Source organism: Schistocerca gregaria, chromosome 7 (assembly GCF_023897955.1).
Source record: "Schistocerca gregaria isolate iqSchGreg1 chromosome 7, iqSchGreg1.2, whole genome shotgun sequence".
Lineage (NCBI taxonomy): Eukaryota > Metazoa > Arthropoda > Insecta > Orthoptera > Acrididae > Schistocerca > Schistocerca gregaria.
In genome coordinates, this window is record NC_064926.1 from 330,540,915 (window position 1) to 330,561,896 (window position 20,982).

Genomic DNA, 20,982 nt, shown 5'->3' on the forward strand with positions numbered 1-20,982 from the left:
GTTAAAAGCGTAACCAAGCGAATACAGAAAAATACGTGACACTCATAACTAAAACAGCGGTATGTGTTTTAACATGACAGTTTACCCATCCCTAGCGTCCAGGGTAATGGTAAACGGCACTGTGCCGACGTTTTGTTGAGTTAGGAATGGGTTAAGGGTAAGCGTGTAGCAGGGGTGGGAAGGCCCACATAACGTACTTTCTGCAGAGTTCCCATGACTTACAACCCTGGCGGATCTTGAAAATGAAACTGTCTAAACAAACTGTAAATTTGAAGACTATGTCAAGTAATCCTACAAAGTGTGTAAGAAAATGGGAGTGCGTAAACAATGTATAGCATATTAAGCAAATTTTTGCTAGTATCAAGTATGTTTGATAAATTGTTTGTAATTTATTCAGTTCAGTGGTACAATATTTGTGCTCCAAAAGATTTAAGACGTAAATAAATAAAGAAATAGATAAGGCACGGATACAGGCTTTGTCGCATACAATTCACTCTTATTTCTATTTCAATAGTGGCAGTCCTGCACGACGACGCTTACAGCAGACGAGACCTGGCACATTGATAGTGTATTGTTTACTCTAGTCAAGCGAGAGGCATGGATGTGTGTGTGTGATTGTTTTTCTGTAAGTTGCGTTGTTTGTAAATTTGACCTACAAATATGGATGAACTGAACAGAGTAAGTACATATGACACGTCATAATCACTGAGTAATTCTTATGTTAACTTAGTGCTCTCAGCACGGGTAATGTGATACTTGAAAATCTTGTACAAGCAGTCCATAAACACATTTCCTTTTTCTGTATTTGCGCAGTTATTTCAGCGAGTGCCTAACTATACGTCATATGTTAGTGAATTGTTAGAAAAACATACTGTCTTGTTGTTTATTTGCTATGCCTTTTCAGAGGGCCATGGAAATAAGTTAATTAATTTAGTGATAAGCATTTGGAATTCCATGTTGTTTGTCATTACTTTAGTTCCTCATCCCATACCGTATATAAATTGTTGCTGAATTATAATAAGAGTTGTATAGATACCAAAACCCCTGCTAACGGAACGTGTGAATTCACAAGTATTATGTTAATGTCGCAGTCAATCCTCTTTTTACGAAAGCCTCCAACGTCTTCATGGATTTTAGTTCCGTATCTCTATGTGTTTATTTTGACAAGAGAACTCGACAGTGAGCACTCGGACGCAGACACTTTACAGCATGAAATTAATGTCATACGCTGCACATTCTTTCATAATATTTAAGTAAAATATACATCCTTTGTTTTCTATCTGAAAAAAGGTTTTGTGTGTATGCGTATGAATTTACCTTGCAGTTTTTCCTGCCTCGAAGTTCCCAAGTTAATTCTTATTTCATATTTACAGACACTGCTGGACCTGTCAGAAGATGATATGCGAAGGTAAGTGTAGTTGATTATAATCTACTTGGAATTATTTGTCAGATGTTAAACGTGTGTTGACTATTGAATTTGCAACACTTACAATAAATCAGTTCATATTTGTTAACTAATAAATAACATATCTAGAAGCAGTCTTTTTTTTTCTCCAACCAACTGTGATTCTCTTGATTGGCAGTAGGCTTAAAATTTCCAACCTGTAACTATAAAGTGAAATACCAGTATCTCATTTGAACATACGAAGTAATTTGTTGGTTTTTCCACCTTTGGGTATACAAATATTAGGTGTTTTTAGTTATTTCCAGTATACGTTTGCTACAAAATATATAGCACATAGTGTCTTCCCACCCAAGTCCTCTTGGGAATATTTCATAGTGTTGATTAATTGCAATGATGCACGCTAAATATGAAGGGAATATAGACTTAGCCATTTCTACTGCACTACAAACAGCCATAATTTTGCTTAGGAATGTGTTGTGGGAAAACAGTGCTGCAGAGCGAAGCAAGTCATTTGAAAGGCCTGGGAGAGCTGCTCAACACTTTTTAGAAGTAAACAAAGACAGAGTACTTCTCTTTACATAGTCTCATGTCCATTGACAATGCCTAGAACTTTATTCAAACTGAAGTATGGAACCATTGCTTATGTAGTGTTCCATATGCAGGAAATTGAGGAACCTCTTGCTTTAACCAAACCTAGTAAAAATCAGGCTGTGAGGGAGTACCTGTTGGAAATGGTGAAGCTCGTTGGGTGTTCATACACTGGCATAAAAGGAAAGTCATCTACTTGTACACAAGACACAGGATACACGTAACCAACTAAATAATATGCTTGATGAAGGCCAAACGGTTTAATGGAATCTACCAATACGAGAAGTCAATTTTGTCCTGTGATGTAATGGTGGTGTGCCATGTGACAACATAGGTCTAAATGTGCAAACAGCTTGAGAACAGAACACTGGTAGTATTTTTTGTACATTAATTAACACAACGTATAGGTGAGGTGGAAAAGTGGGTGCTTGAGTTTGCGAGACTAACGAATGTGAATTATTTGTGGTGACATACTGACCTGTAATATTGCCCAAGGATAGGTTAGGTTGAAAGTTGAGTTTTTTTATTTGTTTGTGAAATGGTATGAAGGGCTCAAGTCCATCTAGGCTGTGTTAAGGACAGGGGGTGGCTGTCTGCCTTGTCACTGCCAGTGAGCTGCAATGACAGGATATGGCAAGTGTTTCTGAATGGTCTTGTATTTGTACATTGTCTCAAATGTGGCTATGTAACTGACAACACATTCATGTGCCATGGTATGTTCAATCAAATTTGAAGTGCAGATATGAATATTGTTACACATGTGTTGCTTTATTGAAAAGGGTTGTGTTGTTTGACAACGAATCCTTTCCAATATTCACAGTTGTCAAGATGCAACAATTTTTCAGGTGAACATTGTAGTGGTATAAAATATAATGATCACATAGGTTCAGTTGCAGGTGATCACTCCAGTTCATTAGTAGAATACTGGGGAAATGCAGCCAGCCCACAAAGGAGACTGCTTACAAAACAGTTTTGTGATCCTTCCTATTGTTCGATTGTTAGAGACCAATACAAAATAGATGTAACTGGGGGCAATTGACATAAGATAGTATTTTCTAATTTAATGATCATCTGTACCACAAAGCCAGGGTTGTATTAGAATCATTTGAGAAGCACACTGTGGTTATTTCCTATAATTTATATCTGTATATTGCCAAGGCTCTCAGTTGCCATCTATAGTCAGTTATTGCTTGAAAACTATCAAAAAATGCACTTGTTTTGTGAATGTAAGTGTGTATACTGTAAGTTATGGTATAAGTGTAATTTTTGTTGATAGTACTTGTAAGATTCACAAGGCAACACTCAAAAAGTATTGTAAACAGATTGGCAAACCTATCACACAAAGAACATTAGCAGTAAAGAGTATTGAGAAAAACAACTCATTCTAGTTGCAGACAGAAAAGACGAAGTAAAAGAATGCTTCTGTCCCCAAAATCCAAGCAGAGCACCAAGAACAATAGATTAAAAATAGCCAGTACAAAATGGTTCTTACGGTGGGATGGACGGCTGAGGAAACTGATACATCTCGTAGGTAACTCCTCTTATGCTGCAAACTCCCCACCTCAGAAGAACAACATATGGCAAAGCACAGTGGTATAGCAGTTATTTCAGAATGCATCCCTTCTTGCACAGAGAACAACAGTGTTGATGTGTCCCCAAGAGACTGCCTTTCTGATGTATGATGTCTCTGTTCTGTGTGGTTACAGTCCCTACAGAATTGAGAGAGAGCTGAAAGAGGCATTCTATTTTTATAAGGAACGTGTATCAGTTCTTGCCCCCTTTCCCTCGCCACCATCCTACAATAGTCACTGTATCAGTTCATGTTCTATCTATCTGCTGCCACATGAAGTTGTAGACAAAGATTCTTGATTCTTGTATTACGGACGAATAACTATTTTTTATGTTTAAAAAGGTACACTTTAATGTAACTTATTTGCTAACAATAAGCTTGAACAAGAAACAGCAGACAATGGACTGAGCAAAGAGTAATTACTATGATAGCAGTATGAAAAAAAAGCACCTTGCACAAATAACAAGGCATAAAAAAAAGTAGTTGACTCTCAACACTCTTCCATAATTAGATTTCTTCATAATTTCTCAAGCACCCTGAGTCTGTGGTTTTCTCAGTACGCCAGCAAGTTGACTTGAACTTTCCAGATATTTAAACTTATGGTCATTCCATAATATTGCTGAATGAACATCCTTTGAATGTCAGTATGATTCTTGTCTCTTGTTATTTTTCCTTCATAGTTATTCTTCAAGGTATGTATGGCAGCTTGATTGTCATTACACAGTTCTGTCAGTTCAGTCAAACCTGAAATTTCAAGTTCTTGTACAAGGTGTCATATCCAGCATACACTGCTGATAGAAGAGATGGTGGCTTGATATTCTGCTTGCATGATTGAAATTGCCACAAGACGTTGCTTTCGGGAGTAAACAGCAATGTGTGTCCTCGCATGATAAGAACTCCTCTGCAGCTGGAGCATCTTGTTGAGATATTACCTCCATAATCAGGATCAAGAAAGGCGATCAGTGTTGAGTCTCCATCAAAGAATATTTCGAACTTCATGGTTTCTTATACATACTGAAAGCTATGTTCGAAATTTTCCAATAACTAACCATTGGTTTATTACTAAACCTGTGTAAATAATTAACAGCAAAGCTGACAAGATTTTCATTGACATCAAGAAGATTGTCTTTATCACCATTCCACACTCCATAGGTGGTACTACTGGATTCAAATCATCAAACTTAAACCATCATAAGATTTCCATTGTATGCCTAGACTGATTTACAAAAATTCCCTCTAAACTTATTTTAAATTCCATCCTAAGATATGACATTTAATATAAAAATATTCTGTGAAATGTTATTTCAAACTACTGATTCAGCTTCTTCAAAACTTCAGTAATGCTGTTTGTCTGCCTTCCAGTGACTAACCCATCATCAACAAACAATGCTATAATGATGCTTCCTTCTTCTTTATCTTCATTACAATAGAGACAAGGATCATTGTCAGTGTTAACAAATCCTAGTGACATCAGATAATTTGAGAATTTCTCATTCCAGGTATTTTGAGCTTGTTTTAGCCCAATTAAACTCTTTTTCACCTTGCAAACTCTATTTGTACCATTGTGGAATCCATGAGGTTGATTCATGAAGATTTCTTGTTGCAGATTTCTGTATAGAAATGCGGTCTTTACATCAAAAGTTGTTATTTTCATTGTATATGTAGCAGCAAGACTAAGAAGCAGTCTAATTTATTCATAATGTACTACAGGACTAAAGGTTTCTGAATAGTCCACTTCTTCCACTTTTATTTAATGTAAAGACTGCATAATTTATCGTTTTGGCCCACATATTCTCATTCAGTCTTCGTGCATGTATTGCAGATTGTGATGACTTGACAACTGTACTTATTTCTCTTTCAGTTTTTCCATTTTGATTAGGCATGTACCTGTTGATCCTGATGTGAAATACTCCAAATTTACCTGAAAGCTTTTTGTGAGAGCATTATTTATTTCGATGCCTTAGTCAGACTTTAAATGTTTTACTTCCTTCCCAAACTGATTTTCTACCATTTTCAAGAAAGTTTCTGATTTGGCAATTGTTTCATCTTCAGTAAATATAGAATTTGGAAATGAGAAAATTTATCTTTAAACAACAGAAAACACCTTACTACTCCTAACAAAGAGATTAATTTCAAAAACAAGTCAGCATGAATTACATCCATGGTATTTTGTGCAATCTTCTTATTTGTTGGATGAGATTTGGTATGTTATTAGCAATATATCCATATATACAGTGTAATGTACCCTCTTTCGTCCGGCGTGAAAATCAAATATCAAGCGACAAACTTTCAATTCATTTAAATGCTATTTCAAACCCTGAGATTATGATGATCAATTGACGACACCCAGCCAGCTTAGGTGGTCTGTATCTGCAACAGACGATGTTAAGCTTAATATTTAGACAAAAGAAAGATACATCACAGAATACTAAAACTAATTAAAATACCTTACCTTTAGGTGCTGAATTTGGTCACATTGTCTTGATTCTCGCCATGGTGCGTTCCATCCATCTAACATTGTTAATATTAGGTCCGGGTCTTTGTGTGCTAATGAAAACTGGTACTCGCTTTTTGTTTTCTATTGATTCTTCATTTTTATTAATTTAACTTTTTCACAATAATTTCCATCTTCATATCACATACTATTTATAGATACTCTCTATATAAGACGACAGACTTCCTTCCGTACTCCCATCAACAGTCCACCTCACAAAACCACACTCTCCCCACCAAAGTCCAACTAACTCACTCCAACAGTCACCTTAACAATGTCCGACTCTCTACCTTTCACACACGAATGTCTTTGGCTCACACTGGTGCCAACATATTCTCCAGAAATAAACAAATAAAGTTCACATTATTGAATAATATAATAAAAAAGATTTGGGCAAAATTAAATACTACATACAATAATATTAAATTAAAAAAAATCATAGAAATGAAATTGGAGCGCTGACCCTGCAATGGCAGATGCGACTATAAGGGTGGTATCGCACTCTTCAGTAGTCCGTTACATTACACACACCCCTCGAGATTTCATGCAAAAGTATTTTGCAAGAGATCTCAACAGATGCACAAAGCAACGAAATTAATGTAGTCTTCAATAGTTGTCTTCTCGTCTCTTTCTGCTGGTCTTCTCCTCTTGAATTTGTCCCCTTAATCGCCTCATCTGTGAAATTATATCATGGTAATTTTCCTAAAATCATACAACACTTAATTAGTCACATATAAATACATTGGTATCTCACCCAGAATGCCTCTTCCCTACCATACTGGGTTTGATTACCAGAGTTCACTTACATATTTATATAATGATTGTACAAATATATTAGACACTAAAAGTAAGACATAAAAGAGATAAATGTGGTCTTATATCAACTTGGTTTTAACATCAGCTAAAAAGGTTATTTTCAATTTAGTTCAGACATCTACTGAGAAATATGTGGCTAATATTTTTTTTTTATGTAAAGAGTATCATTTGAACAATCTCAGTTAAATAAGCGTCTCAGTGTCATCATATCAATAAGTTTTCCATAATGTAATGTAAAATAGCTAAAAAGTGAGAGTTTAGAAATGGCAGTGCAATGGGATCATGTTGACCCAGCCATCATCAGTGGTATCATGCTTCACTCGTACATATGTATAAAATAATTCAAATGTACAAAGTCAGAGGTGGCATTGCAATGGGGATCTGTAAACCCCGTCAAATGTAGCGGGAACATACTTTTCTCACCAATATAAATTAAATAGTAATAAAGTGAATACATGTAAATATTACACAAAGTTTTGTGTTTGTCAGTTCCTGCATGTACTTTATCCTCTAATCCTAATCCACTCCATGCTGACACTCATCCAACCTACCCTTATCTCATATTCTGTGTCTATACAAGATCAATTTCTTTCAGAGTTAGTCAGTAAAACATAAATCTGCGGAGATACAGAGCTCCATCCACATAAAAGTGTTGTTGTTTTCTCAACTGATCAGAACAGAAGCTAGCAATTGCTTGGTCAGGTCAGTTTTTCAATAGAAGATAATAAAATAGCAAACACACTTCTAATCCTAAAATTCAAAGAAAATATAAATACATATATATGAAAATTCCCTCTACTCATGGCATAGGCAATGTGTAATCATGTAAAGTGTACATCTATGTACAGTGTGTAGTCCTCTCTCCATACCCAGTTCCTTTGTCACATAAAACATGTAGATTAGTTAATTATATTGCAGAATCATCCACCTTCTGCTACCAATACTCAGCCTTTAATCAATCTTGGCCATATGCACAGGACGCAAGACTAAGCAGTATGCAGAAGTCCAACCAGTACCAAGGTGCATGGTGTTTGTGTCTCCATGAGAACCACATAGTATACACAACTGTGGCAAAACAGGATCACCATCACTATTAGAGTATGAACGCTGGTTCACTCAAGATTAATTGCAGTTTTTCATCCTCATGCTTCAACTCACATAGTTTGTAGTAAAGACAGGTTACTCTGGTCATAACTTCTCGCAGTCACATATCCATATCGTAGCACATAAGTCACTTCACAAGTGTAAATTTGTGGTTAGTGTAGTTGCCTATGTCATAAGACATGACGTCTACTCCCCATTTCATTAACCCCTACTGAGCTGACCACATAACAAAACCAAAGTTTCATAGCTTTGTGCATAAGTAAGTGAAATAGTCAGCATTTTGATATCTGCAGTTTCAACGTATATCTTCAGTAAGTGATTAATTCCAGGTTTCTAATGTCATTTAAAGTGTCCAGTTTTATCATATATAGACTGCTTTCACATTTGTTTCATAGATCTCAGAATCAAATCTTGACAGAATTACCTAAGTGTTTGTGTATTACAGACACAACATTGTCAGTGGCAAGGTAAGTTTCGAATGAGATGTCTCAGTGGTATAGAACAAACATCACATCTCCTGAATTTTGACTAAGTAATAACGCAAGGCATAAAGAAATTTAAATGTTACATAAAAAGGATTCACGAATAAAAGTTTACCACTGAAAAAATATCTACTGTTATTTCTCTCCAGTCCTATCATTGTGTTTTTATGTTAGGTATCAGTAAATCAAAATGTACATTTCTAAAGGGTATGGTATCCTATTAAATCCATATATACTTTAGATAATAGTAGATAAGCCTCAAAACAGGCAATGGTACAAATTATTATACTTAAGTACTCATATTTTGTGAGTAATGCCTCAACAAGAAAAACAATGTATAGCATATATAAGTGTTCTAAAACTATAGTTCAGGTAAGTTTCTCACAGAAATGATAATTGTTTCACTGGTTCAAGAGCAAATGCCTCTCCAGGTAGCTACTTATGTGCACAGTGCACATGTTTTCAAACAAGATAAGACTAGTGGTCTGTCTTGAAGCAACATGGACCAATACTGCGTTAAAAGTCCATAGTTATTGGACAAGACAAAGTTATGCAATAAAAATGATAATACAAAAGTTAAAACTCAATAAGCATAAACAAGAACAGCAACATGAAAACTTCTTTCTCCAACACAAATACTTAGCATAAGAGTGTGTTGGTCAGTTACACATAAAGTCTGGTTCATAAAGGATCTTCGTAACAATGTTACAAACAGTTTACACTGTGTATAATAAATATCAATAACAAAGATATTAAGCATAATGTCTAAATGAATAAGCTCTTTTGAGCACAACATAGCCATATTCAAACAGATGAAGTATGGCCTCATCAACTTACACTAACACAGTGATACTAAGATTAAAAATCTATATTTTCAAATCACATGAGTATAAAGAAACATTTAAGTTTTGCACACATCGTGCAAGCAAGAGCATAAGATATTCATTGTAATAACCATAAATATATACAAAGCAAAATGCAAGATTAAACAGCAAAGATACAGATCAAGACAGAGTCCCAAGTTTTCAAAATTGTGACACTGTAAATTTAGCTTGCACTTTTATAATGCTTCAACTCCGTGATGTTACGTAGACCAAAAAGTTTTCTAGATTCAGGATAGATCAACCTATAGTTATTTGGATGTGGGTTCTCAGATATCACAAATGGTCCTATATAAATATCAAAGAATTTCTTAAGTTCCCCACACAATGATTTTGATTTTTCTACTGTTTTCACTAGGACTAAATCTCCCACATTAAACTCGCACATTTTCCCCCTCTTATCATGTCTAGTTTTCCTAATTTCCCCTTGCTAATGGTATTTGATGAAATCCAGAATTCAGATCGAGGCTAGAAATAAACTTTACATGTTCAAACTTGTGTAGTAATTCATCAATGTTTTCAGGATGATCAGTTTCCCTACATAATAATTTATTGAGGAACCTAGAATCTAGGACAAGTCTTACACTATTATCCTTCTTGGCAATGGCTATGATAGGATTATTATATTCGCTATTACACCTCTGAATAACCCCCCAAGTCTGCATCTTTTCCAACTCCCTCTCTACAGCTTTCCTCCTGCTTAATGGAATCCCATAAGGTTTAATGAAAAATGGATCATGCGGTTTGAGTACAAGTTTACATTCATACCCTTTCACTCTGCCTGGTCTGTCACTAAATACATCAGAATATTCCCATAAAAGTTCCATGAGATCAGATTGCTGTTCCCTAGTTAAACTCTCTGCTTCAGCAATCTTATTTTCTACTATGCTTTGATAATCTTTGTCATCAATAGAAGTCTGTTTTTCAAAAGGATCCGTGCATCTCCCATCATCTAAATAATCCACCCCCCTGATCTGATTATGACTATTACTATTCTTCTCAATGAAGCTCTCTGTATGCAACTTATTTTTATCTGTTGGTTCCCTAAATTTGACAGTCTTGTTTTTCCAATTAAATCCCATATCCACTTTTACTATCCAATCCATACCTAGAATTATGTCCTCACTCAGGTCCGGAATGACAAGACAACCCTGATCAAAGACCACATCTCCAACTTTGAAAGACAAAAGAATTTGACATTTTACTGTTTTACTGAATCTTCCTGTCACTCCCCTAATTTTAACCCCAACTACTGGTAATTCTGCAAATTCATGGTTTTTATTTATCCTATCCCTCAATTTTTCACTGATTCCTGATATCGGGCTTCCAGTATCAATCAAACAATAACCTGTCCAATCATTAATACAAATTTGCATGTATGGGCTTCCTACAATTTCACTCTCCTGCTCACCAACATCTTCATGCATCAAGTCATCTTCTATGCTTTTAAAATTCAGATCTTCATTTTGTTTGACATAAGCTAAACTATTTTCAGTCTGCACATTGTGCAGAAGCCAACTAGGATTCTCAACACAAACATAATTAGACACATTATTATTATCAGTAATCATAGGCAATTCTTTACATTTTATACCTGTTTTTGCTTTTTCCCACCAAATAGGATATACCTTCTCGCAGATGGATAACAATTGTATCCAAAACATATTATGTTTATTAGCCTCATTAAGGCTGTCCCACAATCTACAAATCAACTCTTGTCCCTGGTTTCCTAAGTCAATAATTACCTTCTCTTCATTCGCAATATTAATGTCATCCCTGTCTATCCCCTCGATTACTGGTGATATATTAACCCACGTGACTGGAGCCTGATCCCCTTGTACTGAATGATTATTTTCTCTAACACTATTACCCTCCTCCTTCATAACTACATCTGCATCATTCTTAATCACAACAAATACTCTTATCTCACTTCTATATTCCATATCATCAACTGCCTCTTCCTCAGTATCATTTAACATCTCACCATTTGACTCAACTTCCCTAACCTTAGCTACTTCAGCACGACTTCTCATATCAACATCACACTCTACTTCTTCTAATTCTACAACCTTATTATTCAGTACTTGATTGACATTCTCACCCACAGAAGTTTTACATCACTCAGATCTCGATTTACTGCAATTTCATAGAATACATTAATGCATTTATTCTGAAGGTATCATAACTATTATTAACATAGGAACAACCACCTATATCCCCCCTCACATCACTTTCTTCCTGCCTAAACAAATTATTCATTATCTCCCCACTAACCTCTGAATCTTCATTACTAATGTGTCTAGAATTATCTGTGCTCATAGCCTTCCCACTGACTTGCTGCCAAAACTGTTTATCAAATGGTCTCTTATCAATTTCCGGTGCTCTTGTCATGTTATTACTATGTATTTTCTGTAATCATTTTGCCCATACCTATTCTGATTCCACTTAGCCTGATTTCTAGCATTATATCTGTTCATCCCAAACTGACAGGCCCTCATTGGGACGGCTCTTAGTTTAACCGGCCTTGCCTATTCCCATCTTGTCTTCTATCTGGATTTTCCCATTGTCTCTTTCTGTTCCCACCATAATAATTACCTCCCTTATTCTCATGTTGACGCCAGTTGCTATTCTCTCCTCTATTGAAATCTCCCTGAAAATTACCTTGACGATCCTGCTGATTATTCCCATTATGCTTATTTCGCCTACCATTATTCCCATTATTATAATTTTGGTTCCACCCTCCATGATTTTGTTCTAATGCACGATCCAATTTCTCCACATAATTCAAAAATTGTTCAACTGAATCATCTGGCCCATATACCAAGTCCCACTGAACTCTATTTGGTAACCTCCTTTTTAGAGCATCTATTTGCATTAGTTCATCAAAAGGTCTGTCTAAATGCACCAACTTTCTTAGCTGTTTCTCGGAAAATTCATTGTACCATCACATTCTTTATAATTAGCCCCATTAAGAAAATCGCTTATGATTTTGGCCTGAACAGAAGCTGAGAAAAATTTGTTCAAAAAACTTTTTTCGAATTGACTATAGGTTAAATCAGAACTGGCGGTTAGATTAGCCCACGACAATGCTTCTCCATCTAAGAATTTTTTAACTAAATTGATCTTTACAGTGTCACTCATTTCAAACGAAAAATTGTCACGACAGTTCATAATGAAATCAACTGGGTGTAATTTTCCATGTCCCAGAAAATTACGCACGTTTGTACCTGGCCAAAATCCGTTAAATGAAGTCGCTACCGATTTCATAGCTAAATTATCCCGAATTTCATTTAATTGTTTCTGTAGTCGAACTACCTCATGCTCATCGTCTTTAATTACATTGTTACAAGAGTCTACATTATGTTCAATAATTTTCACTTTTTCTGTTACCTTGTTTTCGAAAAATGACAATTTGTCATCGACATTTTTCGTATGTAAGTCAATTCTGGTAATCATTTCCCTATCTTTAATTTTCAATTCATTTAAATGCTATTTCAAACCCTGAGATTATGATGATCAATTGACGACACCCCGCCAGCTTGGGTGGTCTGTATCTGCAACAGACGATGTTAAGCTTAATATTTAGACAAAAGAATGATACATCACAGAATACTAAAACTAATTAAAATACCTTACCTTTAGATCCTGAATTTGGTCTCATTGTCTTGATTCTCGCCATGGTGCGTTCCATCCATCTAACATTGTTAATATTAGGTCCGGGTCTTTGTGTGCTAATGAAAACTGGTACTCGCTTTTTGTTTTCTATTGATTCTTCATTTTTATTAATTTAACTTTTTCACAATAATTTCCACCTTCATGTCACATACTATTTATAGATACTCTCTATATAAGACGACAGACTTCCTTCCGTACTCCCATCAACAGTCCACCTCACAAAACCATGCTCTCCCCACAACAATCCAACTAACTCACTCCAACAGTCACCTTAATAATGTCCGACTCTCTACCTTTCACACACGAATGTCTTTGGCTCACACTGGTGCCAACATATTCTCCAGAAATAAACAAATAAAGTTCACATTATAGAATAATATAATAAAAAAGATTTGGGCAAAATTAAATACTACATACAATAATATTAAATAAAAAAATCGTAGAAATGAAATTGGAGCACTAACCCTGCAAGGGCAGATGCGACTATAAGGGTGGTATTGCACTCTTCAGTAGTCCGTTACATTACAACTTCCAACCTTCCGGATTTAGGTTTTCTGTGATTCCCCTAAATCTCTTCAAGCAAATGTGGGGATGGTTTTTTGAAAGCACATGGCCGATTTCCTTCCCTCATCCTCCTCTAATGCAAACTTGTGCTCTGTTTCTAATGACATAAAACACATTGGTCTCATTCTCCTCCCATTTTGGCAGTAACATTCAGAGAATTTGCAAATAATCTGGCTGTCTTTCATAGCTTCACCTTCTGCCACTGAGTCTTCTGCATATTCTTGAATATGAATACAGTTCTGAATAGTTGACTTACTAGTATCGTGTTTGTAACCAAACAAATTTCTCTCCAAACTTTCAATTGTTAAATCTGATATATTGCCATGTTGCGTTTCTAATTCTTCAAGCTTTTGACTAGCAGACTTACAGTTTACTATTTTCCTGGTTCTATTGCTGCTGAGATTCAAACCTACAGAAATTTCTCTCTCATGATCTTTCTGAGCCCAAGACTTTACACTTCGATCAGGTTCTCCTCCTGTTGGTTTAACTTTGTCTGGCTGCTACTGAAGAAAACTTATTCGACTTTAATGTAAGGTCTAGTTTGAATCGCAAGGAGACATAATTGACAGCATACTCACCAAGCGGTGGCAGAACACACACATGAAAGAAGAGTAAAATTAGGGCAGTTTTGAAGCCAGTGGCACCTTCTTCTTCCAGCAGAATGGTTGAAGAGGAGGTAGAAGGACTTGAGAGATCTATGAAAGGTGGTAGGTTTCAGAAAAGTCACCCAGAACTGTGGGACAGGGGAGACTTACATGACAGGACGAGAAGAGTCTGCATGAAACGAGATTTGAAAATCTCAGAGTTTAAAGGTGGAAGACAGGGTAATGTGCAAGACACAGATTACTGCTAAAATATTGTGTAAGAGTTAATCAGAGTGAAAAGCTAAGTGCATTGTACATAACAAAGGTGGGAGGGAGATGGCAAAAAATAGATTGATAAGAAAATTTAAGATGAAGAAAACTGACATGGAATGAAGAAAGGGGTAGTTACTGTGAAGAAAATGCTGAGGCGGAAGAAATTAACTTATGTTGAGGCAGACCTGTTAAAACTCCTGGAATCCCTGTATACTTTCTCCAATTAAATTTCACAAGGTCCTATTCCAAATACCACGCCGCTTCTGTCCACGTTAAACCTACTAACAAACAACAGTACTTACATTGTGATAGTTGCCATCCTTTCATGTCAACCACTCTCTCCCATACAGCTTTGGCATTCTAGGCAAACATATTTGTTCAGATGCAGACTCTTTACGGCAGTACATCACCATTCTCACCCCAGCCATCACTGGACGTAATTACTTGACAAGTCTAGTTGAAAAGCAGATTTCCCGGGCCATCACACCCAATCCTGGTACTGATGATTCCTCCAAAAAAATAACTTTGGAGCACACCACAGGTCACTCAGTATTATCCTGGTTGGACTGTGTTAATTAGTTACTTCGACAGGCCCACGACTTCTAAAATCATGCTCTGAAATGAGATCCATTCCAGCTGAGATTTTGCCCATCACGCCTAGAATAGCTTTTCATCGCGCTGCCAATCTCCGCCATATTTTTGTCAGACCATATGGTTCTTCTGCTCCCACCTCTCTACCCTATGGTTCCTCCCCGTGTGACTGTCCCCACTGCAAGACAAGCCCTGTGCATCCTTCTACCACCACGTATACCAGCCTGTAGCTGGCAAAACGTATACTATCAAAGGGAGAGCAACCTGTGAAACGACACGTCATATATCAGCTGTTATGTAAATATTGTTCGGCCTTTTACATCAGCATGACTACAACCAAATACCCTCCTCCCCCCCCCCCCCCCCCCCTGTGGGCCCAGGGGTTAGAATAGGCCAAAGGTATTCCTGCCTGTCATAAGAGATGACTAAATAGGTTACATGGTGCATTGTATCCATGGTGCATCGAGATCTTTAGCCCACTTTCTCATTGTGGCGTTGCAGTCCTGCCCATCCTCCATCTTTTGAGCGAGGACACCTTCCTGGGTGCATTTTCCTCCAACTAATGTGCAGTGTCATTGTCTGCGCCGATGAGGACCATGGAATTCTTTGCACCTCATATCAAGCATGGTAGCCAGTCTGTTGTGGTGGGGCCGCCTTGTACCCTGTGGATTGTAGCCCCGACTACACAGGGTCATTCTGCTTATGCCTGTGTCGTTAACTCCCCACATATGCCAAAGAGTAGTTGTCCGATACCCTGGGGCACCAGGACTCATGGCAATGGCCATCCTGACAGGTGGCCTTCGCTGCGTATGGGTGGTACCCTTGGGGAGAGCCACTGGTTGGAGTGGGTGGCATCAGGGCAGATGACACATGGTGAAGCATACCACATCATCACTTGCTGGTGGTCAAAACCAATAGTCTCTAAGCGTTCAGAGTCTCAGCGCAATGCAGGGAAGTATGATCCTAAATTGTTCCCCCTCCCTGGCCACGTCATGGGAGGAATGCCAGGCTAAGGATGGCAGTGAACCTTATTCGCTCCGGTACCTCGTGTGTACGAGAGCTGATGGGGACTCCTTTGTCTCGATGAAGCCTCAGTTTTTTGTAGAGCATTTAGAGGACAAGTTTGGGGAGGTGGAGGGCTTGTTCAAAATGCGGTCAGAGTCAGTCTTGATAAAAACGGCATCCTCTGTCCAGTCACAGGCATTATTCACTTGTGACAAGCTGGGGGATGTTACCGTTACCAACACACTTTTTTGCAGCCTGACGGCGAACTGCACGCCAGTTTAGAGCGATGAGAAGTTCATTTCGTCTGGCACATCCATCGGAGTCTGAAGCATAATCAGATTGCCACCGGTGCCTTCATCTTGGACTTTGAGGGTTGCACATTACCCGAGAAGGTCAAGGTGTGATGCCAAGCCATATATCCCTCCCCAATGCGGTGCTTTAAGTGCTGGAGGTTCTGACATATACCCTTCCCCCTGTACTTCCAGCATCACGTGTCGAGATTGTGGACGTCCATCCCATCCCAATACTCCATGTGTCCCACCTCCCATCTGTGTCAACTGTGGAGAGCATCATTCCCCTTGCTCATCATACTGCAGTATTTTACAGTGAGAAAGGAAAATCATTGAATACAAGACCCTGGACCGACTAACCTACACTGAGGCCAAGAGGAAATTTGAGCAGCTACATCCTGTGGCTATGACCTCCTCTTATGCACTGCTACGAGAACAGTTGTACCCCCATCACTTCTGTGAGTTCCAGTCAGCTCTCAGAGCCGGAAGACTTCACCTACTCCTTGATGGTGGGGGGAGGGGGGGAGGCACTTCCCTCCCTGTTGCTTCCGTACCACCTACCTGGGGAGCACTGTCCCCCCAACCATTGAGGACACCAGCCCCGCTTCTCAACTTGAGAAGCATAAGTTTTCTTTGGCAATAATTTCTTCAGTCTCAGCATTTCTTCATAGTAACTACCCCTTTCATCAGTCCATTTTAGTTTTCTACATCTTTTATTTCTCGCTGTTCCCCTCTCATCTCTGTCACGTACAATACACTTAGCTTTTCACGCTTATTAACTCGTGTGCAATGTGTTAGCAGTAATCTCTGACTTGCATATTACCGTGCCTTCCATCTTTAAACTCTCAGGTTTTCAAATCTCATCTGGTGCAGTCCCCAGCAATCAGTCCTTCCTTCTCATCCCGTCTGGTAAGTTTCTCCTGACCTGCGGTTCTGGGCGACTTTTTCAAAATCCAACCCTTTTCCTAGACCTCTACAGTCCATTTCCTTCACCCCCTCTTCCTTCCCCTTCGGCCCTTCTGCTAGGAGGAGGAGACACTGGGCTCCAAAAGCATGCATAATTATAACCTGCTTTTATGTGTGTGTGTCGCCACTTGGTGAGTAGATTTTTTTTTATCTATCCAGTTGTCAAGGAGACATAATTGACATTTCTGTAATGATCCTCTGATAAAAGTTCCAACTGTGACTTAATAGAATGCATTGATAATAGACAAATTTATTATGTGAACTTAAAGCACCTAACTGACTTTTCTGACTGTACTTTGACTGACAAAAAGTAATCCGTGACTTTCATTCACTGCAACTAACATGCCATCTGACGCTACTTCCAATTATTTGCTGATATGCAGTGTGTCACAGACCTGTTTGTGTGCTCCTTTATAGTAGCTGACAAGTAGTTACATATCTAATTTTTACTTGTGTGTATCTAGCCCCATAACCTCTTGATAAATTCTTTTTTTAGGGATAAGTAACTATTTTGATATACTTAAAGGAGTATACTTTAACATAACTGACTCACTTGCGCATGCCTGAAGAAGAAACAACAGACAACTGACTGAGCAAAGAGTAATTAATATGTTCAGCATTATCAAAAAGTAAATGGGAAATATGTAAAAGCACCTTACTCAACATATAACAAGGTGATGTAGAAAAATGGTTAACTCTCAACAAAGATTCTCCCACAGAACTCATTATGCAGCTTCCTTGGCCATTCCTTCTATTTGGGGAGTTTATCACACATAGGGACAGAGCTGTTTGAGAAGCTCTTAATGCCACCAAATGTATATATCTAAAGAGGGGCAGAACATGCACTTCAGCATTGGTACGGCATCATTCATTTCCATTGATCCCTCAGTATGCTCCCCAGCCCTTGTACACAATGCTAAATGTTAAGTGATCAATGACTTGCACTCTAATGATCATTTCCCAATCTGGATTCGCCTGCCAGATAGAAGAGTGAGCAAAAGACAACTGCCTCAATGATTGTTCAGTATAAAAACTGGAAGCTGTGTTTGTACAATGTCACAGTGTCCAGAAAAGGGTGTACCATATTACGAGGCATGTTTTTTAAAAGTACCGTTTTGCCACACCATGGCCGCAGCACTGTGATCGGTGTTCTGCACATGCGCACTGGGTACCTACATCTGTTGCCTATGCACTGACGCCATTACAGTCTGATTCTTCCTTGTTTACATTGTATACTGAGTGTTTAAGATACCTCCGATAATCGTTAGTCCTGCCGACTGTGAAGTATAGGCTGTTATAAGATTTCTTAGTGCTAAAAGCCTAAAAGCGATTGACGCTCATTGTGAGATCTGTGCAGTTTACGGAGAAAACAGTATGAGTGATTGGTAAGAAAGTGGGTGAGAGCATTTAAAGATGGTCGCACAGATGTGCATGATGAACAACAGAGTGGGCATCCTTCGGTCTTTAATGAAAGTTTGGTGCAGGAAGTGGACAATAAGGTGAGAGAAAACGGACACTTTACTATTTCCTCCTTGTGGGATGACTTTCCTAATGTTTCTCATAGTGCTTTGTATGGCATTGTGACCGAGCACTTGAATTACCGAAAATGGTGCACACGTTGGGTACTGAAAATGTTGACGGCTGTGCACAAAACCAAATGTTTAGACAGTGCATTGACTTTCCTTGAGTGGTACCACAATGACGGTGATTATTTTTTAAGCCAAATAGTTACTGGCGATGAAACATGGGTGGCCTGTGTCACACCAGAATCAAAGCAACAGTCCATGAAATGGCAGGATTCAGATTCATCCAGAACAGTGAAGTTTAAGCAAACAATTTCTGGCCGGAAAATCAGGTGCACAGTTTTTTGGGACAGAAAAAGAATATTGCTTGTTGAATTTCTGCCTCGTAATGAGACAATCAATGCAAAAGCTTACTGTAAGACATTGCACAATCTGCACTGTTCAATTCAGAACAAAAGACGTGGCAAGTTGAGCAAGAGCATTGTTTTGCTGCAAGACAATGCCCATCCGCATGTGACGAATCAGACCAAAGATCTCATCACATCTTTTCAATGGGAAAGTCTAGATCATCCTCCGTACAGCCCCGATCTTGCGCCCAGTGACAATCATCTGTTCCTGCACTTGAAGAAACACCTGGGCGGTCAGCGTCTTCAAGACGATGACGAAGTCAAAACAGTGGTGGTGCAGTGGTTAACAGATCAGGCGACAGACTTCTATGAGGAGGGTATTCAAAAACTGGTACAACGTTATGACAAGTGCCTCAATATTGATGTAAATTATGTAGAAAATTAGATTAAGGTACAGGCTTTCATGTAAAAATAAATTATTGAGATATCTTAGCACCTCTCTTTTAATTTCAGAATGATACATAAAAAACACATCTTTCAATATTATCCACCACACTGCTCAAGTATCCATACAAGAGTCTTCAGACCCGCTACAAAGCAGACCTGTCCCCTTGTAGTGTGAGGTATGCAACTCCTCAAGATTGCAGCTTTTCATAGGTTCAAGAGTCAGCTGACTGAGGGTGATATCTCGTTGAATTATTTAACGAGAGCACGAAGAGATCATAGCAGCAGGTCTTGATTTTATAGGCCAACCCACTAGAAGCATAGTTTTATAGGAGACAGTCAGGAGGAGATGGAGTAATTCACATTCACTGTTGCATTGTGAAATAGAAGTCTCTTGAACAACCCATGAGATGTTGCCCACACAATAGCAAAAATTTTGACAGACTTAACACCTTCATCCCCCCATGAACCATGGACCTTGCCGTTGGTGGGGAGGCTTGCGTGCCTCAGCGATACAGATGGCCGTACCGTAGGTGCAACCACAACGGAGGGGTATCTGTTGAGAGGCCAGACAAACATGTGGTTTCTGAAGAGAGGTAGCAGCCTTTTCAGTCGTTGCAGGGGCAACAGTCTGGATGATTGACTGATCTGGCCTTGCAACATTAACCAAAACGGCCTTCCTGTGCTGGTATTGTGAACGGCTGAAAGCAAGGGGAAACTACAGCCGTAATTTTTCCCGAGGACATGCAGCTTTACTGTATGATTAAATGATGATGGCGTCCTCTTGGGTAAAATGTTCCGGAGGTAAAATAGTCCCCCCATTCGGATCTCCGGGCGGGGACTACTCAGGAGGACGTTGTTATCAGGAGAAAGAAAACTGGTGTTCTACGGATCGGAGTGTGGAATGTCAGATCCCTTAATCAGGCAGGTAGGTTAGAAAATTTTAAAAGGGAAATGGATATGTTAAAGTTAGATATAGTGGGAATTAGTGAAGTTCGGTGGCAGGAGGAACAAGACTTTTGGTCAGGTGAATACAGGGTTATAAATACAAAATCAAATAGGGTAATGCAGGAGTAGGTTTAATAATGAATAAAAAAAATAGTAGTGCGGGTAAGCTACTATAAACAGCATAGTGAACGTATTATAGTGGCCAAGATAGACACACTAGTACAAGTTTATATGCCAACTAGCTCTGCAGATGATGAAGAAATTGATAAAATGCATGATGAGATAAAAGAAATTATTCAGGTAGTGAAGGGAGATGAAAATTTAATAGTCATGGGTGACTGGAATTCGTCAGTAGGAAAAGGGAGAGAAAGAAACATAGTGGGTGAATATGGATAGGGGCTAAGAAATGAAAGAGGAAGCCGTCTGGTAGAA

At 38.4% G+C, this 20,982-nt stretch overlaps 1 protein-coding gene across 1 annotated transcript in view; it reads left to right on the forward strand.

Moving 5' to 3' along the window:
* Positions 1 to 536: 536 nt before the first annotated feature.
* Positions 537 to 20,982, forward strand: part of LOC126281706 (RING finger protein 121) — a 98,056-nt gene continuing 77,610 nt past the window's right edge. Inside the window, exons 1-2 of the mRNA XM_049980881.1 lie at positions 537 to 678; positions 1,374 to 1,408. Coding sequence (XP_049836838.1) covers positions 661 to 678; positions 1,374 to 1,408 — 53 coding nt within the window. The 5' untranslated portion in view covers positions 537 to 660. The remainder of the gene's footprint in view (positions 679 to 1,373; positions 1,409 to 20,982) is intronic.